At 39.5% G+C, this 26,015-nt stretch overlaps 1 protein-coding gene across 2 annotated transcripts in view; it reads left to right on the top strand.

Moving 5' to 3' along the window:
• Positions 1-23,936, top strand: part of LOC113015627 (uncharacterized) — an 87,742-nt gene extending 63,806 nt beyond the window's left edge. For both annotated transcript variants that reach the window (XM_026157683.1, XM_026157684.1), the window contains exons 4-5: positions 14,294-14,499; positions 22,049-23,936. In XM_026157683.1, coding sequence (XP_026013468.1) covers positions 14,294-14,499; positions 22,049-22,265 — 423 coding nt within the window. In that variant the 3' untranslated portion in view covers positions 22,266-23,936. The remainder of the gene's footprint in view (positions 1-14,293; positions 14,500-22,048) is intronic.
• Positions 23,937-26,015: the final 2,079 nt, after the last annotated feature.

Here is a 26,015-nt window from a genome sequence, read left to right as displayed (position 1 = left end):
ATAGGCACTTAGTGTACAGCATGAGGCCCCTTGTGTCCTGTACTGTGTGTGTTTGGCTTCATTACAGATTGTGGTGATGAGGCAGTGTTACCTCCAACAAGCCTTATCATGTACAGTTTTACAGTTTCCTTGTTTCATTGGTGGAAGTATGAGAAGTGGGGTGTCACACTAGAGGAAGTAGGCCAATTAATCTCCAGAACCCACCACCACATTTTTCACTGTTACCCACTAACCAGGAGTTTCTCAAAGTGGAATCCCTGGAGAGTTTGTAGTGGCTGTTTGCTTGGGGGGAGGATCCTGATGCGCTGGTTTGAGGCATGTATGAGTTCTAGTGCTGTCTCCTGTCCAAACCCTCAACCAAACAGTTTCAGGGTTCGAATATATATATATATATATATATATATATATATATATATATATATATATATATATATATATATATATATATATATATATATATATATATTTTCATGTAACAGATTGGTCTTATTTTACATCATAATAAACATTGTAAGCCCAGCCACAAACAAAAATGCTGCTAATTCGGGATATAATCTCAGTAATTACATTTGCCCAGGGCTGTACATTTGATCTATTTGAAATTATACTCAGCGTAAACATTTGTTTGCTTTCTCACTGGTACTCGAAACCGATATCTGTGCACTGTTTGAAAAATATATGTTTACGTTTATATGATACCAGCCAAATTTAAACACATAAAATAAACATCTAAATATTAGACATCCATCGTGTATGAATTTTAGATGCTTGGACGTGGAACTTGCCATCGGACATCACTTTTTGTCTCACCTGTAATTTACACTGAATACGTCCCATTATGAACACATTATGCTTTAACATCACCTAGGCTGTGCTTTACACATGCAGCAAGCTTTAAATGTATGTGTACTATGTTTTATGAAATGTTGACCTATGTGGATAATTTTTCATGAAGTTTGGCCTTTATTCACCTCAACTTCAGAAAGCAGCTGACCTTTATTTGAACCAGGTTTGTATGAGAGGCAGGCTTTTAAGTCCATTTCATTGATTGGAATAAATGGACATGGTTAAGTAGAAAGCCTCACTCTGATACACCTCCTTTAGCTCTTTTAGATTAGAAATTGAAAAGATGCGTCGGCCTGTGCATGAAACTTTTTTTTTTTATAAGAGCAACGAATTTCTGTGTATAAATATATGGTCATCATACCAACTACCCAACTCACCCAGGGTGTCACGTCTTTCCTAGTCTACTTTTAAGGTTAACATAACATATCATTTCTTTATATGTGAAGAAAATGGGAATGGGAATCCAGGTTAACGGGTTGTAACTTCTCATAACAGTGATAAGATTTATTTCTTCATCATTTTCTAAGGTTTCACTTAGAGTCAAAGCAGAGCTGCCCCTGTACAGCCCTCACTGCCCTGTGGCTCCCATTTGTGCTGTTACAGGACAATAAATCATAATGATTGACAGTTCTTGGTATAGCATTTCTTTGAGAATTAAATATGTTTTCAAACTGAAACTCGCATTTTTAAAATTGGAATACAGTAAAACAGCACTGTGGTCTCAGATCATCTTCACTCTGTCCACATACCAAGGAGTATCTTGTGGTCAAACTATTTGATGTAATATTTCATACATTTCTGATGCTGTTATCAAGCGGCTAGAGTACATCAAAGGGGGCCACTACTGGTCTTTAGATTGACTGCCTGCTGGTGTCCACATTGTTTTTAATAGGTTCTTCGCAGCGGGCAGCAATACTACCGTTTGTGTTTCTCGGCCCTTCTCCTCGACTCCCTGATGCTTCCTGTGTTCTGTGTCTGTAACTAAAACTGAAAGAATACAGAGGTTTTCCTACTAGAGGGCTGCGTTAGTCCATTTGATCAGGAGTCTTGTTCATGTCTGTTACATCAAAGCAAAACAAACTGTATAGTTAATAGTAAATAGTTATGGGGGTTTTGATAAAGTCCAAAGCAGAAATATACAATAAGGAAGCATTGAAATGGGCAGCATGATGACACGGTGGTTAGCACTGCTGCATCATAGCAAGAAGGTCTTGAGTTCAACGCCACCATTTAGCTGTGGCCTTTCTGTGTGGGGTTTGCGTGCTATCCCCACGCACTTTGACTTTGTCCCACTGTTCAAAGAGATGCAATCAGTGGGGTGGGTTAGTTTTTGATTCTTACCCATAGGTGTGAATGTGTGTGGGAATGGTTACCTCTGTCTCTGTGTTAGCACTGGGTCAGATTGGCAACCTGTCCAGGGTGCACCCATATCTGTACCTACCTCTTACCCTTATGTAGCTGGGATTGGCTTCAGCCCACCCGTGACCCTGAATTGGATAAACGGAAGAGAATGGATGGATGAATGGAAACAATGTAACAAAACTATAACACAAGTACCTGTGGTTGGTTTTGAGCCTTGAAGAGACAAAAATAAAAGAGTCTGCAGCATGCGTTGGTATGTGTTTGTATTTCTTGGTAATTTCTGATGATAAACCATTCCACGTTTTCAGCTCTCAGTACATAACAGTGACAGGAAGTGCAAAACAATTTCTGGATGAGATGTTATAGCTGTGGCCAGTCAGAAATGGGCTTTATTTTGAACTTTTTGTAGATTATTTTTTAATTACTTGATCACAACACATACAATACTTGTTTTTGTTAATAATAAAAAGCTTTTTTTATTTGCAGCCAGTATAGATAATTCCCAGTTTACAGTGCAGGTAAATATAGTATATTTATCATTTGCATGCATAGCTGTCCCTTCTTGATATGAAACAAGAGGAAAATCGGTGAAGTGGCCCTTAAAAGCATTTTGTGGGTCAACAGGTAATTGTTAAATTCGAATTGTAATTTAATTGCAATAGAATGAAAACGCATAGTGATTAGTATGAAATCTTAGGGCTAAGAAAATTAAACATAATTCACTCAAACACATTGACTTAGTGCAGTGTAGCACCAAGCTTCACTCTTAAGAGGAGCAATATACTGCTGTGAGTTTTAAGTATGCCCTCTGATCCAGTCAACTGAAAACCTGCCCTGAGTGAATTTTCGGAATTTCTCAATGTATGCCAATATTCATGAACGGGTAAGTCCGAATTGACCAGATGGGAAAGTTGCTAATGTAAACCTTTAATTTTGATGTAAATCAAATTAATTGAAAAAACTCAGGAGAAGCAAAAAAAAAAGAAGGAAAAAAAAACTTCTGGAGCTCAAGGCTATGCTAGCTTTACCTGTCTAAAAGGGAGCAATGAATAATTTGATCACATTTTTCATCTCGCCCGAGTGCTGAACAAACAGGAATCTGTGATTAACAGTTTTAATTAGGATTCTAACTTGACAAATTCTTACAGCCTCGCAACGTTCCTAAGATGTATAAATCACTGGCCTGGGATCATCAAGCTGCCTCTTAAGTGAATGTGCCTCAAGATTACTTTGTGATTCCACAAACTGTGAGTCAGCCAAGGCTGAGCTTGTGTAACTAATCCTCTTCCCACCACATGTCAGGTGGAGGAAGTTTATGTCCACTCAATGAGCTGACTACCCTGCTCAGGTATTGGACCCTGGTGTTTTTTTCCCCCTCTCTGTTTCTTCTTCGACTCTTGAAAGCTCGATGTCAAAACTGAGAGGAGCCCGTGTTCCTTTGCCTCCAGTGTGTCAGATGTCTACACACCTGGATTATGAGGTCACTGGGGAAAAAAATAGTGGACTGGTAGATGAGGATCATTTACAGATGCCAGTTAGGGTTAGAAAATATGAAATTGTCCTCTTTTTGATGAATTATTTAATCAGAGTTTTTTAAAAAACCTAGTTCTTTTGAAATAAGTACTTTTTAAAGTAGGTTTTGATTTTATAAAATAGAAAGATATCTTTTTCCTGTAAACAATAGCTTTTACCCTAAGGGAATTTAAATTGAAATAAAGCCTAAAGCATTTTGTTTGAGCATAAAATCTATTCTTGTTCAACAAAACAGGATTAACGGTAAAATGCACAAACTTCTCTTATGTGAGGTAGCAAAGACTCATTCCCCTTAACCATATATGGACCAATCTTAATATTCGTATGTGCATAGTAACCTATCAAAGGCCCATTTGGAGCCATGAGAAGCTCTGGAGGGTCATACAAAAAAACGACCCTCCAGTGTTTTCAATGTCCAAACACTTGAAACAAAAAAGTTTACAGAATTAAAACTCAGTAACCTCATTTTGTTTTCATCCTTTTGGTTTTTCAAGGTGATGTTGCATTAAGAGGGATTTCATCCTAAAAGAAAAATGAGAAAAACTGTGGCCCCAGACAACTTCCCTGTGGAACACCATACTGTAGCATACTTCACTCAGAAAAGCAAAAAAGTTAAAGGTCGTGTTCCATCATATAATTAGTTTCTCAAGTTCAATAAAGAAAGCGAGGTCTGACCCGTTAACTACTGATTACATTAATTGAAACTCTGCTGGAATATGAATGAATTAAATTAAATTTAAATCTTTGAATTAAATTAAAGATTTGGTGTTCAACTTGTTTATTCCCAATTATGGAGCAGAGCACTTTTTTCCTACTTTTCCCTTTAATCACTGTGCACTAAGTGTAAATTTATAGCTATAAAAAGTGCTGCACTGTAATTTTGCAGCACTTTGGTTAGTAATGGATGAAGACACACACCATCCCTCAGCCCCCATGACCCGCCCTAATGCCAAATTTAAACATCAGTAATGTGCACTGGTGTCTGAAATTCCATTGTGAAATGTTAAATTTAAATCTTGATGATATGCATCGTAACTATTGTAATCAGACACCCCAAGCTTCGCCTCCGTTATTAATTGTCCAAAGCATAATGATTTATTGTAGTCCTGCAGTAGGATTATTAATTTTCTGGTTGATTATACCTGTGGGCGGCAACAACGCTGTTCTGCATATAAGCATCTGCTAAATGAAAAAGTATTCTTCACATGAAAATATGTCCTTGGAGAAACAGCAGCTCATTTTTAGTTTAATCAAACATATGTAAAAGTACTGTTGATTATGGATACAGTGGCATGTATTCAGAGGGGAAATGTATAATGAACATTACTTAATGATTTTTTTTCTTTGTTCAGACTTGTTATTGAAACAGAAACTTCATTGTGTATGCGGTTAACTCCAACTGTTGCTCTTTCCAATCAGTTGCACGCCGTGACTTGGCAAAGCCTTTCGGCCCTGCATCCCAAACTGCACCTGCACCGCAACAAAAACACGCAGCCCCAATATATGGCTCTGCTGTGACACTGGCGGTTTGCATTCCAAAGGAACGGCAGAGAGTGACAGAAGTGTGTGTACAATACAAACCGCTCGCAGCCAGGCAAGTCTGGGTACGCCCGGACTGCAAAATGCAGGCCAAGTTCAAACTTCACTCAAAGAAATCACTGGGATCTCAACACTTAGAGGAATGCACAGGTGCAGACACTCAGCAGCAGACAATCACAGCCAACACTTGATCAGTTTGACACTTTGCAGGGCCAGGGCCAGTGGCAAGTTCCTGTGGGAGTGTGATTGGGGCCCACGTAACAAAGGAAACAAGTCCACTGATGCCCCCCCAACCCTTCCCTGTATTTGTGCAGTAACCTGGCTGGTTGAATCCATCTCCACTCTTCTGCTCATTTACAGCCACACAGCTGATGGTTGTGTAATAACACTTTTACTCTGATAAGCTTGGCATGAGTATCCACTGGCATATTAATCTGTCCATGTCCAATTAATCAATGCTGGATTACATGTTGATGCTCTTAGCTGCAGGCTTCCACTTACATTTACTGATATCAGGATGTTACTTTTAATAGAACAGAGCACATTGCGTTAATTTCTTTGGCACCAAATAGATGTTTTTGCACTTCATTTTGGTTTAACATGATCAGTCAGGAGAGAATGTATGAAGAGCTCTGTTTGCAGCTTCATTGATCACAAGAGATATTACTATCGATCAAATAAATTTTCTCATGACTTTCATTAACCAAATTAAATTAAATATGCAATTAACGAGCCTCCCCGATAAAATTGGGAGGAAGGGGACATGATGCAGTACTTTAATGATACTGATTAGGATTGCTGCTTAACATCGCAGCAGTCTTATGCTAAATCAGGCTTGTTTGCAATACCACATCTGACACATCAGTGCTGAGAAGGGAAGACAGCACAGTGCTCACCCCGTCCTCTCTGGCCACTAAGAAGGAGAGGCAGATTAATTAACAGACCTTTGCAGCCAATGAAGACAGGTGGCAATAATCCTGACAAGCGACAGATCTGAAGCCTCTCATACAAAACCAATTTCAACTGAGCTCCATTTTTCAAAAGCTCATCAGGGTGAAGAACGAGAGAGTTGAACCCGTGTGGCTGCAGAATTTGTTTCTCTCTGATTGCCTTGTCAGGATATCTTATCCGATGGCAGATGACCAAAACCCCACCCTTCATAGACAAACTCTCCCTCTTTCTGTCTCTCTGACACACAATCTGTTCCACACAATGCATCCTCTGTTTTCCCACTCACATGCGGTGGCTTACACTTCCCCACAAGGACGCACATTCAGCCACAATCAACCAGTCTCCAAGTTACTCATCAGTAGTTTGAGACTAGCAAGGGCATTTTGAAATGAATATGAGAAACAGACAGAGGCAGGCAACATCTTTTTTTTTTTTGGAGACTTATATGACCAATATCACAGACAGGCTTCATCAACCTGAGCCAATACCATAATTAAGCTAAAGCTCGTTCGATGAATTGTTTGAAAACAATGTCTCTCTCTACTCATTTTAACACACCAAGTCTATGAAAGGGTGTTAAATATGCATGATACTGCGCTGCTGAGGTAAAAGAAAGGGAAATACATTAGTGGGTTTGTTGAAAGCTGGGCCTAATTAACCCTGCTATTATAATATGGGAAAGAAATGTCAGATCATTGTAACGTGATGCCGTTTGGCTGATCTGTACAAACTGCATGGTTAGATTTATGCATTGTTGCTCGCATTCTCACACAGTACGTGTCGGGTTTACACAATACAAGAGAAAAGGCTTAAAGAACCAGACAGTCGGGTTCGAATCTCAGGTAACAAGTACAGGAGGAGGTAAAAAGACCAGGTTGCATTGCAGTTCTGGCTCTCACACAGTGATCGTACTACAACCCCTGGCAAAAAATTTGGAGGATGTTCATTCAACTTTTTTTGCTTCATAGGAAATGACACAAAGCTATTTGGGACTTCAAACAAATTCAATTATAATATTTCAATTAATGGTATGATTGGTTTTACAGATTAAGTAGAGGAAAAATTATGGAATCATCAAGAAAGACATCACTATCAGCTTTAACACTCTTTGCTTGAGACCAACTTCTATCGCTGGCATAGCAACAGTGTGAGCGAATGATTGCCATCTCTCCTGGTTTTTCACTTGACATCCAACCCATATCATAAACGAGCGGGTAAATGTGCTTGTTTTTTATAGGCATGTCGCTTTAAGTTTGAGTTTTTTGCCACACTTTGTGTTGGATTTCCTTCTTGAAGGAGTTGTGTAACCCTTTCCATTGTTTCAGTCTGGTGCAAAATCATGTTAAGGTCTCTGAGATTATCATATATACATTCAGGTATTTAGATTAGAAAAACACATTTCAATGTAACGCTGTCATTTTTTTCCTCAACACTGAGTGATTCAGTATTTTTTTCCCTTCATGTGATCTAGAAAAGATTTCTGAATTACAATAATTTAATTTAAATTGATTCAGGAATGTTAGATTAAGCCAGGATGTTCATCAATAAAATAAAAATAGTTTTCTTTGATCTAATTGTTTCCTACAAAATAAAAGAGCCGAGTGAATATCCTACAAGTGTAGTGATTCTATCATTATTGTCAACTGCCGTACTTTTAATTTAACACTGAAGAGGTGGTGACCTCACGCTGAAGGAAAATCACCAGGACTGTGATAATAATTATCTTTAACATTGTAGGGTTTAATTTACTTGGGAATAAAATGCATTTTGTTTATCTAATTACTAGAAAGAAGTATGTCTGCACAGAATCAGTGGCTAAACTATGCGTGCATCAGTCCTGCTTCCGTGCACCTCCTAAAGGCTAATCTTGAGCCAGTTAAAACCCTGTAGCGTAGAAATAAAAAAAACACTTTGTTAGGAAATTTAAGAAAAATCTATCTGCCTGCCTAAGAAGGCTTTGGTGTATATATTTGTTGGTACTGGGATGACTGTGAGTAAACTGTGTTCACAAACTGTTTGTACTGTAGCACCTGGTCTGAACTTGTTTTGCACATGACAAATACACATATTGTTATTAATATAGAACTGAAACTATTGAAAAAAGCAACCAAAAATTTAACTTGATTAAAAATCAGAAAATAAAATGAATAAAGATTAATGAGTAAAATTCATACTTTTTCCTGTTATTTAAAGAATTACACTCCTTTTTAATTCATTACAAGTGCTGCTTTATAAACCTAAAATATCTGCAACATAAAAGTTGAAAAGAGTCAGCTGCAGTTTAAATTGAAGGCTCTGATTCTCACTGTTTATCTTGGTTGTTGTCTTTGATGTAATGAGATTATTTGTCTGGACAGAATGGACCCCAGTTGGTTTACTGCAGTGCAATCACCAGCACATTATAGTAATGTTACTATCCATTGGAAATTAAGTACATAATAATGTGCTGCACTTGCATTAATGTGATTGATCGTGTCTGTTGGGGATATGCATACATAACAGTCTTTGCTTCCCTTTTCGGCTCTTTAGCTAACCCTCCTCAGGAGAACCTCAGTGGTCGATGATAGGATCCACCCTGACTGTCCAAACACTGCTCCCTCTGGGACATTAATTTCCAGCCAGTCCAATGAGTGAGTCAAAAGAGACAGCGCTCACTAAGCATGAAGATTAGGGAGTCGGGATTCAAACTTCTCAATTAAAAAAGTCTCTTTTTTTCCCAGAGAGAAAGTATAATGGCAAATTAATTTCCCAGAGATTAATGTACAAGGTAAATATTTTAGTATAAGTAGTTATCTTCTAAAAAGTCAGAGGATCTACACCCCCTTTGCTCCCATCCCCCTCCCCTGCTCTCCCAGTGTGTGTTGAAAAGGCCCAGATGCATAAGGAGTCTAATGAGAGAAGAGATTCCAAGCAGCCTGATGGCTCTCATCAATCACCTTTCTCCTTTGGATGTGTGATGTCGGCCGGGGGATGGGGCCACGGAGGGGTGGGTGAGTGGGGAGGGAAGGCATCAGGCTTTTAATCTCAATAAGTTAATAGACTTTCGAGTTTGGTCATGCTAAGTAGAACTTCATCCTTGTTGCTTGCAAACAAGCAGCACTTACACGGGAGACGGTCTCAGGAGCTGCTTGGCATTTCCATGTTACAGAGTTAATTTGTGTCACACCTGAAATTAGGAGATCTAACTAGAGTTTGTCGATACACCTATAAAGGCCAGTTAAAGGTTACTAAATACTGACGCAGCTTGGGGAACCCAATCTAGATATCTACTGTGGCAAGAGTAATGGATCTTAATGTTAATTAGACACTGGCCTTTCCAAGCAAAATAACTGTAACATATTACTCCTGACTGTATAATACCATCCCATCTCTCTGTGTAACGTATTTAACAGCCCAGTGTCTGGTAGGTGAAAGCATGTCGTTTGATTTTTGTTGTCTAATGGCTGTCAGCAAACATCTTGTAGTTCTGGCAGTAGTAGCTCGTTGTATCGTTCCAGACACCAGTAAAAAACTAGCTGCATAAGCCTTTTTTTATGTGTGTTTGACAGTCAGTTTCCTAATATTAAGGTTTTTGCCCAAAAAATCTCTGATTCCTTAGAAACACATTAGAACTTGAAAAAATTTGATTCCTCACAAAAAGTTTCAACAGTATAAAAAAAACAAAACACTTTATAATGTATTTAGCATTTTATGGATACTCATTCCTGTACTTTTAGCATTCAGCTAACCAACACATCATGACATTTTCTGCAGTATTTAACAACTAGAAGTGCACTTTACATTTTTTTAATCTTTATGTGATTTTACTGAAAACATGAAAAATTGCAATATTGCTAGAGCAGCTCTAAGGCTGTAAGTTTTTTTGTTTTTCTACTTGTAAGTGAAATCAAAGACTTCATTTCGCTTCTTGTCCTCTTTCTGAATGTAAACGCTGCGTAAAAACCTCGATGAAACAGAAAAACATACAGACCTGGATCAGATTATCTTCTGCCATATTACATCACCTGTAGCGGTTTGTTCCTCTCCAACACGTTATATTAAAACTTTGATGTTATTATTGGAGTTATGTGATGTAATATCGCCATGACAGTCCTTTAAATGATGGGCCAAACATTCTGACCATGACTTTATGAGGATTCTAACATATTTTTGTATAACACTGACGTGACAGCTGTGGTTCATTAATTATCTCCTTTGCTGGACATTGTGTATGAGTACTTCTGGAGGGAGAGGGGCTAATGTGGAAAATATGTAGAAAATGTATTTGGGTTGACAGTCGGGCTATTAATAATGATTGTGTTTGGATAAATAGTGCCCTACTTTCACAATCTGTAGAATCTAAATATTCCCAATAGGCTTCTTCCCTCCTGTATTGATTGATTAGTATAGTGTTTAAAGGTCATAGTCATAAAACATCAGGAGTAAATAACAGACTGATTTTTTTTTAATGTATTGCTTGTTGGGTTTTTAAATTATTGCTTCTCAGTGTAGTGTTTGGATTACCACGTGTTATTTGAATTTGGGATTGGCTGCAGAGCAAATGTAATTTCTGGCAAGACGGCGTTCCTCTCCATAAAGGGGCAGACCTGGGGGTAGATATCCTTTATGTACTGTGTTTGTAATCAGTTCCCTTCACGAAGACGATGCACCGCTGCGTCTCCTTTCTCTCTCCTCCCCAAAATACTCAAAACCTGCTTTCATTCTATGCAGAGTTACGTGGAGGTGAGACAGATGTGACTGGCTGTCTCCTTATTGTCGCCTTACTCAGCGTCTTCACAGATAATTAATTTGACGGAGAGCTTACAATAAAACACACTAAGACTGGTTTGGCCTTGATGTGACTAAAAGCTGCAGCCCGGTTGATGGATATGACGCTAACAGCTTCATTTCAGTCTGCCTTTTTAGGATTGTGTTCAAATGCTTTCAGTCTCGCAAACATTAAGGACTGACCACCACAACTGGGGTTTTTTTTTTAATAGCTTTCCTTATAAGGTTCCCAAAATAAAAGAAGATAGCCTTGGGAGTACAGTCATGTCTCGGTTTATGCAGACATTTATCTCAACGTCTGGAGTTTCTTTGGCAAGAACGATGGCTCGCAGTATTTTCTTTTTTTATTTGTATTAATAAAAACATTTTCACCAACAGATATTTAAGAAAATTCAATTTCAGAAGAAGTCATTTCTGAATAACTAAATTCACTGACTATATATATATATATATATATATATATATGTGTGTATATATATATATATATATATATATATATATATATATATATATATGTATATATATACATATATATATACATATAAACCCCAAAAGGTGATTGGTTTTCATTTGGCTGCGACACTGCTCGACCTTGACAAGGAAAAAAAAACACCACAAAAGAACCACGAGAGAACACGAGTGGAAACCATAACCCAGTAATTTAATCAGATCAACCGAAATCAAAGGAGGCAAAAGTTCAGGATTTGAATGCAATGAAATGTATCAGCTTCTTAGAACCTACTGACATTGCTCACTTGTGGAGGAGCAAGCCTCGACAGAAAGGGCTGAGTAATGAAGATGGATGCATTCTGTTATCAGCCAGCCACTTACTGGGGCCTGATGTAACCTTAAACATTGAGGATAGCTCAGTTGCACAAAGAATCTAATTAATGAATAACAGCCATGAAAGAGGACAAGGCAAGTGTGCATTTGCAGATGAATTCCAGACGCTAATCAAACACTGTTTAAGTGGTTTGGTTTGTCTCCAGAGCGAGGCAATATTTGGACAGGACTTAAGGCACTGTTTGCATGCACACTTAATGACTGCATGCATTTTTTAGTGCTTATATGTGTGTGTTGTGTGTGTGTGTGTGTGTGCTTTATCTTGCTTTCAGGTGTTATGTACAACCATGCCAAGCCTGAAGTAATGAAGCACTGAATGTGTAGAGCAGGTGTGAGGTTAAAGCATTAGTTTGAGTTTCTTCCAATATTAGGAGGTTTTGTTTAATCTCTATTACAGGGTCAAAGTGCAGTTACTGTACTAGGATTTGGATATGAAGAAACTTTGTTCTGCTGCTCAGTGTATGCTGACTGCTTTAAGCTGGGGACACATTTACAAGCTAGAGTGCCTCTAATTTCTACGAGGTGGACAGCTATTAATCTCTATAAACTGAGATCTTTGTATGGATATACCAGATCTGTGGCGATCGGGTCAACATTTTTGTACTTCCATTTGTAGTCCAAGTTGTATTGACCAATCACAGCTGAGTAAGCATTGGCTGCATTTAGGTATTTCCATGTGGGCTGCAGAAGTGGCGCGCAGTGCTATCTTGAGACCGTTCCCTATCGTCTAATGATGATTTATCCTTCATTCTTTCCCTTCGGGATGGTATTGCTCTCTCACTTATTCTCTGTTGTGGTCAAATGACACATAAATCAGTCGCTAGATGTCAACAATGTTATGCGCAGTTTTTCTTAAATCTGTTTTTACACAAGTTACTGCAAACTTTTCACAATACAAGTGTTTTCTCTGAGAGCTTTTGATGTGAATTTGCACAGGAAAGGTTGGGTTGTTTTAATCCATGAAGTTAACAGAATGGGAGGAGATTGAAATGACAAAAATCTGCCAGTGTTTCCATGTTAAACATAAGAAATAATGAAAGGATATCTATCTTCAGACAATTAAAGGTCCGTCTCTTAGTTTTGTTGGGATTTCACTGTTCCTGTTCGTGTTTTAATATTAATGCGTTAACCACAGCTGGTAGTTTTAACATGAAGTATGTTCTCCAGTGAATCAGTCAGCACACTCCAGGCACTTAAGTTAGGTTTGGACAAGCAGTAACAGGCCATTATTTTAGTCAGCTAGAGAAATTAAAAACAAACTAATCCAAATCTGTGGAGTGCCTGAACCTGTTTTTTATGCCATTTTTTATGCTAATAATATTCTTTTTAATATCATGTCCTTTCACAGCGCTCCTGCTGTTATAACACCTTATTAAGACATGTTTCAACGTTCGTTTTGCCTTTATTGGCTCTTGAAATTAACCAATAGATGAAATTAGCTTGAATGATGTTTGATGTCTAAAGTATGCTAAATGTGGGTATTTTATTTCCTCTTTTGGAGAATAAAGAAAGTACAGTGTTGTTTAGGTGCTCTCCAGAATTTATGGACTCAAGTCAAACATTTCATGTAAACTCAGAGAAAGTAATTTCCCCACAGGGATCAATAAAGTATACATTATTAAATGACAAAAATTTAAATTACAAACAATAAGATAAGAATGCAGATCATGTTATTGTGTTTCAAAATTGTGAGTCTCTATTTATGCAATCTTGCAAACTTCAGAGAAACAGCTTGAATTTGACTTTGGAGGATTTCACACTGAGCCAGAGCGCTCTGCACTTACCTGTCTGCGCTAACGTGGCGATAGTCATCGGCTCAGCTCACTTAACTCTTCGTGTCATAGATTTGCTGAGCTCATATTCAGGTAAACAAAACAACCTGAGCTACTGACTAAAAAATATAATTTACCAAACCACTTAGAAGGACATAACGCATGCATAATATGCACACCCTTCACTTTCCAGGCGGGCAGTCTGGACATTATTAATAAACAGAGTGACGCTGACAGACAGGTTGACGGTTAGTCTTTGCTTTTACTTCATGTTCTCCTGTCTTTCTTGCATAATACTCTCAGCTTGACAGGACTCATTTTAATGCTTTCGTTTTATCCCTCACCAATAGCATGAATATGTTGATGTCACGCACACACAAGCTCACATTCAGTCGAAATGAGCACAGGGTAATTGTACTTTTAAGTGGTGCTTTTCATCCACACTGTAGTTGAAGTTGTTCCGAAATAATCAGGGTGCTAAATTAAAAAATGAAAGTGTCGCAGGAACGTTATTGTAGCATTAAATATGAAGTTTACGCAACTTGAGCTTTTTTTACTGCTTTGAGCATTTAAAGTGGGTTCATCCAAACGTGATCACGGAGGTCAGAATCAAAAACATTTCTGCGTTTCTACATGTAGAATGAACGTTGTCACGAGGCTTCCTCTTTTGTGTCGTCCAGTACCAGCTGCAGAGGAGTTCCCCGTGGCGGTCGGTGAGCTTCCAGTGGCAGACGTGGCTCGTGCTGATCACAGCGACCGTTTTGATGAGTCTGGTGCCCTACGCTGTTTACTGCATGATGACGGCCTTCACCAGCCCTCCTCCTCCCAGCACCTTTAAAGTGGCAGCAATTTTCTTCGGTATACTGACAGAGACCCTGTTCATCAAGTGAGTGTGTTCTGTTTTACTGTGCATTTATTAACTAACTCATATGTGTACTGTTTTTTTCCCACCATGGAGTGCCCTTGGGCTGAACTCAGTCTAACACGGTCAGAATGATTAATGATTAAAATGGTGATAACATTCTTTCCGCACTCTTTCCACATTCTGTTCTGCTAAATGCATAAAACAATATTATCAAGTAACATTTCATTTTTATGTGAGTTTAAAAACAAGAAGCAGCGAGTGCCTGTGTCATCCAAATAATCATCTCTGAAAACATGTTGTTGTCTGACCCACAGCACCCTCCCACCTCTCTTGTTTTCACTTAGTCTCCTTTTCCATCTCTATATTGCTAATTGGAACGATGCCTGCGGTACTGTAAACCATTAGTAAATGAACAGTCTGTTTTTATTAACATCTTACTTGTAAATAATGCATTAGATTTCTGGCATAAACAATAACTACTCTCTGATTAGAAAGCAGCATATGGCAGGTCCTGTAATCAGATTACAGATACAGGTTATGTAACCTGTAATTGCCTAAATTAGTGATAAATATATAATGGGTTACTTCGAATTATATTTCCTAATAATATTTTTGAAAATCAAGCTATGTTTTTAATGTGGCTTTGCCGACTTTGCTTAATTAAACTGGATGCTGGGATTCAGACAAGCTCCCCTGCTTAATAACATACTTTCTAAAATATGATGGTGGCAGTGGAAGTGACCCTCCAATCACCCTAAACAGCTTTCTGTGCCAGTAGCAAAATTAAAACTTTGTGTTCTACATGTGTCCTTCCTCTAGTATTTGTTTTAACTTGGAGGGAAAAAAAAGGCAGGCTGTTTGTAATTAACTCAACAAGGCTTCTAACGTTTTTTTCCCCTTCCTCTCTCTCCATTAACCGCCCTTGCAAGGAATGTGGCTACTCAACTGGTAATTAATAAATATAGTGGTGGTAATGTGCTTCTGCATCATTATGTTGTTGAAGCCCTTATCCACACTAGTAATGAGCTGTAATTTTATGACAGGAAGTTGGTTTGTTTACAGCATGTTTGGCAGCGTCAGATGGGCTGCGTTCTCAGCAGATCTCAGCTGCAGGTATTTGCTCGATAATTAAGTCAAAAGAGGTTCAAATATGTTTTAGTTCAAATGCTCACACTCTTACAGGAACCATTCATGCTGACATGTGGTTTTCAGTGAGTAGCACATTGGAGCATCTCCTTTGTGCTATTCATGTTCCCATGTGTCTACATAACAAGTTAAACAGATGATCTGTTTAGGTCCATAATGTCCATAAGTATTTGGACAATGATGCATTGTCTTTTTTTGTAATTCTCGCCCCTGTACAGAGCTACAGTCAGTGGATGTTAAATTAAAAATCAATCAAAAATAAGACTGAAGTTCAGACTTTCAACTTTAACTCAAGTGGTTTAACAATCATAGTCATTTTTACACACAGCCAAACCACTTTCCAAGGTTTAAAAAAAAAAATTAAACTGTTGATGGACAAGCAGTTTGATATCCAAGTGAGCCTGCTTGCCTTGTATTTTCATGACAAAGTATGCAGATAAACAATCTGTAGTTGATTTCAAGTGTTGAAATTGAGGCCTAAAGAAATATCAGTGCTAGTGAGGAAGGCATTTGAACTATCATAGATTTAGTAAAAACGTCATGAGTGTCCAAATCAACAATCTGGGTCCTTCTTAAAAAGAGGCCTGTGCTGACCGGCTCAGTAACACCAACAGGTGTGAAAAAACTCAGTTCGATTAAAGTTGAACTACTAGTTATATTTTTCTGCTTTGATTGAAAGCCTACAACCAAGAAAGTGCAAACAACTTGTTACACCCAGGAAAAAGAAGGTAAGATTAGACAAACATCTAAAAGTGCCTGCACAGTTCTGTAAAACAGCCTTTGGACAGAAGCCAAGATGAAACTGGCACTGAAAGATGTACCAGAATGATGGGAAGAGAAAAACATGGAGAAGAAAAGGAACAGTTTGGGACCTGAAGCATACTACATCATCTGTAAAACATGATGTAATGTTATGGCATGGGCATGTATGGCTGCTAGTGGAACTGGGTCAGTAATGTTTTTATTGATGATGTCACTGCTGATAAAAGGAGCAGGATGAATTGTGAGGGGTACAGGGCAGCACTCTCTGCTCACGTTCACCCCAGTGCTGGAAAACTGGTGGGACGGCACTCATAGTGCAAATAGATAATAATCCAAAGCAAACCTCAAAAACAACCCAAGAGCTTCTCAAAGCAAAGAATTTAAAAATTCTTCAATGGACAAGTCAGTCATAAGATCTCAACCCAATGGATCAACTTTTCAGTCATCGAGTTTTCAGTTGAGCCTCTGGAAATGGGGCACTGTGTATAAAAAAGAAAGCTAATAAAATACTTTTTAAAAACCCTTTGAATTAATTAAAAGTGAATGTTAAAATCCACGTGGTGGTGTACAGAGGTAAAACTGCAAAAGTTGTTATTGTCTAAATAGTTAATGACCTAACTGTACATTATTACTGGTACAGTAAGAAGGTTAATGGGAGCCCTCATTAGGATTGGTGGTCTACACAGACCTTGTGTCTCATTGTGCTTGTGCTGCCTGGGATGTGCCAGTGTCCTGCTGCCCCTTGTCAGTGTGCATCTCAGTCACACTTCAGCCCCAAGGGTGGGAGCTCTAGTAAGGAACGACCCCAACTCACCCCCACCCACGACTCTGCCCGTTAGTCTGACAGACAGGGATAAGATGAAGATAAACAAGCAAACCGCTCAGAATGACCTTTTATTGTCTGCATCATGTTGGATCCTTGTTGTGAACTCATTTGCTTAATTTGAGTTCACAACAAAAAACCAATGGGAGAAAATAAGTGCAGGACACAGGTTCATCTTCTATGGGGTTAAGTGCTAATTAGGGGGTGTATTTGACCATAAAACCTCGTCTTGCAAGAAAATCCACCAGTCAGTCCCTGGTAGATTATGACACCAATGAGAGACTCAAGGGTGAGTGGACTTGCACATCTTGAGGGTCCTACTCAGTAGCTACAGGGTGAACAACAAAAGGCAGAAGCTATTTGTTGCCTGCTACCAAAAGTGACAGACCCCGGATGATCCAGAGACAAAGGCAGCTGCGGACGGACTCGCCAGATGTTGAACGACAAAAAGTTTTACTGCCCATAGAATGAAAAACCCAACAATCATATGACCCCCTATGAGCAAGCACTTTGGCGACAGTGGGAAGGAAAAACTCCCTTTTAGCAGGAAGAAACCTCCAGCAGAACCAGGCTCAGGGAGGGGCGGGGCCATCTGCTGCGACCGGTTGGGGTGAGAGAAGGAAAACAGGATAATCACTGGGAAGCAAAATGGAACTGAGATTAAAATCTGATTAATCACCCAGATCTGTGTAGTTGTTGTGTGTCAGCTACAGCATCTTTTGTTGTGTAAGATTTATTTAGACGAAACCACGCAGCAGGTCCAGCTCCACATGTTAGCTCAACTTGACAATAATAATTTTATTTCACAGTTGAGTTCAAGAATACATTTTTGTTCATCTCATAAAAACTCGAACAATCCTTCTTTCAGCGATGCTCTGGCCTCCTTCCGGCATTTTGACCCTCCAAAATAATCTTCTTGCCTCCTCCTCGTGCTGCAGGTCTGTTATTGGACACATTCACGAAGTCACATGATATTTGTCAGACTTGAACTGCCTTTCAGAGGGCTGTCACACAGTATGCGCTCTCTCCTTCCTTTACTGTCATGGTGAGAGTTTGCGGCGCTGCGACAGTGCCCTGACCATGCAGCTCTGCGCTGTGAATTTTTATATGCCATTGCCTGGAGGTTAGAAACTCTCATTATGCCGTGTTAGATTTATTAAAATAGATTATGGAAATGTTAATTAAGTCATTAATTACATTATTTAAGCAGCATTGACAGATAAGGGAGTGTGTATGTGTGTGTGTGAGGGGGGGTGTCGAGCTCCCTGGGTGGTTTAAAAGGATGTGATTGGTGACAAGGGACACTGTGGAGATGGCGTCTAACCGCTAGCACTGACATGATACAAAGTGGCCTACACTGCTCTCTCACCTCACGCTACTGTCTACAGCAGTTTGCAGAGCTGCCTGAGGACGAATAGCTCATCGCCCTTTTACAGATTTAGAAGTGCACACAAGGCTACAAATGTGCTGCTTTTAAGTGGCCACTGCACGTAAGTTGAGCAGATTTGGAGACGAGTGCTCTGAGCGTACATTCTGCTTTACATTCTCGTTTTTTGTGAACGTTTGGACGAAGCATTCGCGCTGACATATGAGCAAAAGGCCTCAAACCAAATTTGCAAGCCGTTCCAAAGGAAAACACAACAGCACAATTGTAAGATGAATTACCCACGAGTTGATACCATGGACTCTCTTATCTGTTGACAGTTTAGTTACCACAAAGCACAAGAAATGTGTTTTCCAATTCTCTGAGAATTGAGCTTTTCTTTGTCCCATCAAACCTATATTAAGGGAGGGAAAATTGCTCTGATCACTCTTGATAAGAACAAATGATAGATGTTGTAAACAAGCCGAAGGCTTCAATTCTGATCTGAGGCATTGATTTGCCTCAGCACCCAATTACTGTGGTGGACCGAGGTTATGCATTCAGTGTACTGGGAAAAGGATTTTTTTTGTTCACCTATTATTATTTTGTAAAATGCTAAATTAAAACAGTTTTTTTTTTAATGGTGAAAAAATCCAGGTGGAAATAAGCAGTCTTCGCTTAGTTTTCGATCAGGTTGAAGGCAGCGCTGAAAGGTGAATGTCTTCATATTAAGTGGCTGCTGATTGTAGGAAATGATACAGTGTGTTGCTGCCTGGCCACGTCAGAGTCAAGCTATCATGATTAGCTTCTACATCAGTCACATGAACCCAATGATCAGTAACTGATTACTGAGATAGTTGGTATGCACTGTGCCTACAAGAACACACTCATGGAAGGTCTCCCAAGACTGAAACATGCTTTTTTTCCAGTGTCACAGTAGAATTTTACATTTTCAGCATTTTTTCTCTTTCTCTCTTTTTATGTATGTTGTATGTATGAATGTATGTATTTGTTGTCCACCACATCCACTCCAAAACAGACATGGGACACTTTGTTTTTCACTTGTCAAACATTCTCTGAGTCGCTGATGCTTAATGTGTAGGTGGGAGGTAAGGTGGAAAGAGCTAGTCTGGCTCCCATCACCAACTCCTCAAAGGTTTACCCATTAACATTTTATATTCAGATTAATTAAAAATTAAAGAAAAGACCACTGATGGCTTCTTTGGCATTGATTCTCTGTTGAGTTTCTGGAATTCAATTCGAGTTATAAATGCCACTCTACCAAAGCATATTTCTTAATTTGGTGTTTTGATGGTGAACACAGTCCAATGCACTGGCCCGTTATCTCTGGGTTGAGAGTTGGTTAATCTAAAAGCTTTATCATTTTTTTTATACTCATCAAGCCACTCGGTGACCCGTTGTGTCCACAGACATTATAGAAGATGAACATAGCCACTGAGATATTAGTGAAGACCTCTTATGAGTCTATTTTTCATTAGTATCTTGGTGGGTTGGATTTAATTGTTGTTCAAAGGAATTCTTCAACAATCTGCAGTGCAGGAGTATTGACTAAAGAGTTGTCATTGAGTTATTACTTAGTTAGCATGCCATAAATAATCCTCCTTTTTAGCTTTAATAATGAGGATAATTTATATTTACTGAAGTCAGAAAACGGGGGCGCCGAGGGCTGAAATCCCAGAGACTTTTATGCAACCGGAAGTCTTTTTTAGTGAAGGACCCCACTGGTCATTAAAAAGAATGAAAGTTTAAGCACTTCCTCACTGGATTCACCTTTAAGACCCGCGAGCTCTGTCCATCTTTTATACCCTAGTTTTGTGCTGTGGGCGGAGGAGATTGTCAACCTGGAAGCGATCTCTCCCTTCAGGAAAGAGTGTAGTATTTATTGTGCTGACCTTTATTTAAACAAAATTCAACTTGTATCTCATTTTGTTCATAAGCGGACTCAAACCATGTAAGCAAAATCCGCCCGCAGGACAACACAGGCACCAGATGCTCGCACAACAATACAACAATGCTCTCGTAACAACTGTTTGTGCATAGCAACTAAAAGGTGAGCGCAGTGGTTGGTGAGATCTTTTCAGATACATTTTGAGCTACTGTGCACAAAGAAGTACATCGTTTGTTTGTTTTTTAAAAAAACATCCTCACAGTTCAGTTGGTCTCAGTTCAGCAGCAACAGTTTTTTGTAACACAAGGGCAAAAAGGTTTTGGTCATATTAGGTCACATGTGCTGTTTGCATGCAAGAGTCCAACAAACAAAGTGCTTCCAAGTTTTTATCCCTGTTTAATAAAGAGGGTGAATGTTAAGGAGTTAATGGCCCTGATGTACTCTAAAACACACAGACCTGGTTCTGTTAATACTTATTTCCATCTTCATGTGCCTGTTTACAAGAAGTTCACAACAGTAAATATTGAGCAGCATCCGGACACTCCTTGTGGACTTTCACAGAAACGGTATTTAATCATTTACACTCTTGCAGCTTTGTTGACCTCTCTGTGGAGTCCTGTTCTTTGGAATCTTAACTGCCCACACTGACCTCTTTCATACCTTTTCTCTGCAGTGCAGGAGTATTAAACATCCTGGCTTAGACGATCCGAGCAGTTTCTTCCAACATGTTTTTGACCAAGCAAAGACGTCTTGTATAGATGTTTTTGCAGGAGATGGTGCTGGATAGAAAAATGTGTAATTTCACTCCAGTGTAGCAGGTTCTGATTTACACAAATTAGCCAAATGATTACAAGAACTCGCAGAGGAAGTGAGTAATGATGATTGGCTCATGGCATGTTCAAAGGGTACGTGAACAGTTGGTTTGTGTAATCAGTATGTTGGATTTGGGAGACACGACCAGGTGTTAATCCCTGTAATCCAGACATAACGACTGATGACTAAGACTGATTGTTTCCAAAGTGGAAAAATTTGTGGGTCAACCGCAGGGTGAGGAGGGACAAACAGCCACAAGCTGTTTATATAATATATAATATAATGAAAAAAGTATGATCTGCGGCCCCTCAAGCTCTTAAGGAATCTGTTGCTAACGATGAGTCGTGTAGGGATCGTGCCTCAGCTTGGATTCAGATGCTTAGCGGCAAGCAGAGGACCACAGCATATTTGGGTTAGTGGTCGTAAAAGTTTGGCTTATCGGTGTTTACTGATGCATCAAAAGAATTTTAATGTCAGCATGAGACGGTGAAGCTCGTGAATATTTTAAGACTGGGCTGTATGGGAGGCCCTCTGAATTCAGCTGCAGGCTTCCACGCTCTCTAACGACTAAGTTAATGGGAGGAGAGGGACTTAGTAATGAGATTAGGATTATGTTATTACACTAACAAAGTTATTTGGGATTTGCCAAAGTGCGAATGTAGCTAATTGGACTTTTTCGGCAAAATTATGTGGGATGAAGCAGTCAAACCTTGAGTCTTTTCCTAATCTTTGTGCTTTGGCTGGATTTTCTCAGGTGTCTGTGGAGTTACTTCAGCTCTCGGTACCGGCTGGCGGCGCAGAACTCCCTCGTAGTCCAGCCCAGAGACTCGACAGAAGACAGAAGCAACCCCGGCCTCTGGGATCGGCCTGAGGCCGCCTCGGCAGATCGCGCTTCATCAGCAGCCTCATCCACTCACATGGAGGAGAGGAAAGTGGATGTGTTGAAGAGTGGATGCCTCAGCCTTTTCTGAACCAACAACAGAAGGAGTTTACAGATTACAGGGTGAGAGTAAATCCTTGGGGAATTAGATGTGTCTGAGAGCCATTGAAGCTAACACATCAGTATATCAGTGTGGCATTTATAAGAACTTACACTTTAAAACCTATTTTTGAGGTGTCAAATATTCTTGTTTTCCTTACACTCTCACTCGTTTCAGTGGATATATTCACACATGTTGCAAATTGATAACAAGGAAGGGAATGCACGCAGGCAGCATGAGTGTATTCAGGCTCAGAGAGGGGGAAAAAAGCCTGAAATTACTCCCTTTCCTTAATGATGCCCACACAGAGACAATGGGGCGCCGCTCTGATTAGTGTCACCTGTCCTTGTGCATCTCATCAGCTCCATTATGGCTCCATCTCCCATGCTTCTTCTGCTAATTGAATAGCCTGTGAAGTGGTGACGAGGACGGGGGCGAGAGCAACGTCTGTCCCGCTGCTGCTTCAGAAATGAGACTAAAGCTTCCCAGAGAGACACTAGTTCTTAAAACATAAACCATTATTATACAGACAGAAAACGTGCTAACAAGTCGCTCTCATGTTATATTACCATCACACTGTCTGCACATTATTTTCACCTATAACTGCTTGGAATTAACATTTTGGGCCATTTGCAGCAAAAGAGATGGATGAGAGGAATGATAATCAAACACACATCTGTTTATTAAATATAAAATTATTGCTGGTTAGGTTAGCTTAGCACAAAGTCTGGGAACATAGAGCCTGGCTTTGATGAAATCTGCATACCAGGTGAGCTCTGAAGCTCGCCACCAACCCCCGATATGTTGTGTCTTTGGTCTCTTCCAAAACTGACGTTGTGGGCAGTTGAAAATGGTGTAAGACAGACATTAATCTATCAAGTGCATCTTTTTAGCCTACAGCTCCTGATGACTGTTACCAATCAGCTTTGCAGCTGCTAAATGAATCATGTAAAATATTAAATAGTACCGATTCCCATCTGCCATGGTTGCAGCCAGTGGGTCCTGGTGAATAAACTGCTTTTCTGGAGGAGAGACCTAACATGTTGATTGCACAATTACCTTGCTTGGTGTACGTTTGCATTACTTTCAAATAAAGTTTCCCATAGCAGCTTCCCACAAAACCTTTGAATAGTTCACTTTGAATAGTTTACATCAGAACAACCCACTCAGACATCAGCAGTTGCTCCTTCTTTATTCAAAGCAGCTGTCAGTCACAGCGATCTGTAATGAGGACAAATAATCTTATTATAGCATCAAATAACTTATAATCAGCAAACTGATAACAAAAAATATCAACATCAGTGTTATGGCAAGTTCCTGCAATAGGAAACTATTTGGTTTTGGGGGGAGGGGGTTAATTAAAGGTTATATAAAGGTTATTGCTGGAAGTAAATATACTGCAATTTTGGGAGATTGTCCGGGATTCGTTTACATGTTTTTAACGGGGGGAGAAACTGAAGTTCCCAGGAGGGAATTAGACCTGCACTCAGAAGGACTCTTAACCTCCAAGCTGTCACCCGAGTGATGACACGTTGATGACATCATCCAGGTTTTGAGTGGAGCTCTCCTTCAGTATTCGCTCAAATGTGCTGTAAATTGGTGTTCCTGTATAAATGTGTTTCATAGGAAACTGTCTTGTATATTAAACAGTCAAATAAGTGAGTGTTGTCCTTTGTTAAATCACTGTGTGTGTGTGGGGGGGGGGGGGGATTAAAGTAAATGAGAGTTATTATAAACTGAGGCGGGCCTCTATCTGATGTTTGTATTCAGTTGTTTTCAGGTCAGTCTATATTTAGTCAAAAGCAAAGACATGAGATATTATTCAGATGTGAAGACAAAACCTTGAAGTATAAAAAGCGCTCTTTTATTTTGATTGGATAAACATTGCCAGCTGTGATGCAGGGCTGCAGTGTTGGTGCCTCTCCTGCCAGGCAGGAGCTTTGCTGTTATCTGCATGTGCCCGAGGCTCAGCTAATGTAAAAAGATCCTCCTCGCTCTGCTCTGCTAGCAGTGAGCTCTGCAGGCTTATCCTGCTCAGTCCCTTTCCGTTTCACCTCCCAGTCACAGCCAAGTGACTCTCAGCTGTGCAGCGCCTCAGCTCGGGCATTCCTACAGACAGAATAGAAGAAGTACAGCAGTATCTCATGCTCTCGAATCTGTTAAATGCCACAACAACAGTGTCCCGACGCCTGTATGGGTTCTGGGACTTAATTTGAGTGCGTGGGACCAGATGGACACCTTCATGAGTGTACAAGTGTGGATTATTCTGTAGGCTACATCTGGGGCTCCACATGGCACAGCAGACTGCAGTAAGAGAGGCAGGTGGGCACATGGGGAGGGCACACCTCCAGTGGGCTCTCTTACATCTATACACACCGACAAGACATCTCCGCAAATGGCAGACTGAAAGGTTACGAGACCATCCTGCAAGACAAATGCCTTTCCGAATCCTGGCCGGTGTCCTCTTCTGTCCTTAACTTCCTGTGTGTCATCAGCATTCTGCTGCTTCCAGGTGACTTCAGGTTGTGTTTTTTTTTTCTTAGTTTGTTTCTGTTTGACGCTTTTGTCCAAAACATATTTCACCACATCCACATAGTGGGAATAATTTGGGTTAAAGTGTCTTGCTCAAGGACACTTTGTCATATGGACAAAAAGAGAGAGGGAATGGACTGCCACTCGTATGATTAATGGCCTGCCTACTCTACCACCTGAGCTACAGCTGCCCATAGTACTGTAGGAGCATACCACCACCATCAGCACATTATCACATTGTTCAGTATTTATCAGTGGTGGAAATAGTAAGATCATGTGATAACAGTAAGGGAGCAATATGCTGTGTAGCATTAGGAAAATCCACTGCTGAAATAACAACTCAGTAATTTGGTAGATTAATAAAAATTTAAATCTAATTAATGATTATTGTGTGATTGAGCTGTTGGTGAGTTCATTTTCTTAATCACCCTGAGAAAAGTTAAAAAAAAAAAAAAAAAGATGAGGTGGTAGACGTCAATCTTTTAAAAATAGGTCATTCTAGCCTGTTGTTAGGTGGTTGCCAGGTAACCTAATTGGCGTTATAATGTATCATGAGTAACTGAAGCTTCGTGGATACAAATTATTACAAGTTATTGTGGTGAAATAAGCATGAAACAATGCATAAAGGCTAAAATGGTTGGTAAGTAACTTAATGACTTAATATATTTCGTGTAGAGCGCGCGCACACACACACACACACACACACACACAGCAAGAGATTTTATGGAATATAGTAAATTGCACAATTCCAAACTTTAGTCAACAAATTTAACTATTATTTATTGCATAAATCTGCTGAATTACCATAGTAGCAAAGGGATAATGCAACTTTATAAAGTTGATATTGTAAAGCATGCTAACAGCTAATGTGTCCAATATTCATTTTACACTGAGCTCACTTTTGGTCTCCACCATTGCATGAAAATGTGTCTAGGTCTAGTTTGTGGATGCTCAACTATGTGCACTTGCTATTTTCTTTGTGTCATTTGCTGCTGTGTAATTGGATTTATCTGAGCTTGTAAACCAAATGACACTAAAATGCTCCACAACACAGAGAGGAATAGCAGTGCAGTGTATTTGTGGGTTCATGATTTCTAGGGATGTCTTTCACATTACACACAGTTGGTGCTGCTGCTTTTCAGTATTGCAAATCAAACGTCTTTAGGGTTTAGACTGACTAATCTGAAGAAGTTGTATTGCAGTATTTTG

This window comes from Astatotilapia calliptera, chromosome 23 (assembly GCF_900246225.1).
Source record: "Astatotilapia calliptera chromosome 23, fAstCal1.2, whole genome shotgun sequence".
NCBI lineage: Eukaryota > Metazoa > Chordata > Actinopteri > Cichliformes > Cichlidae > Astatotilapia > Astatotilapia calliptera.
Note: the sequence above shows the minus strand (reverse complement) of the source record. Positions and strands in the feature narration are given on the sequence as shown.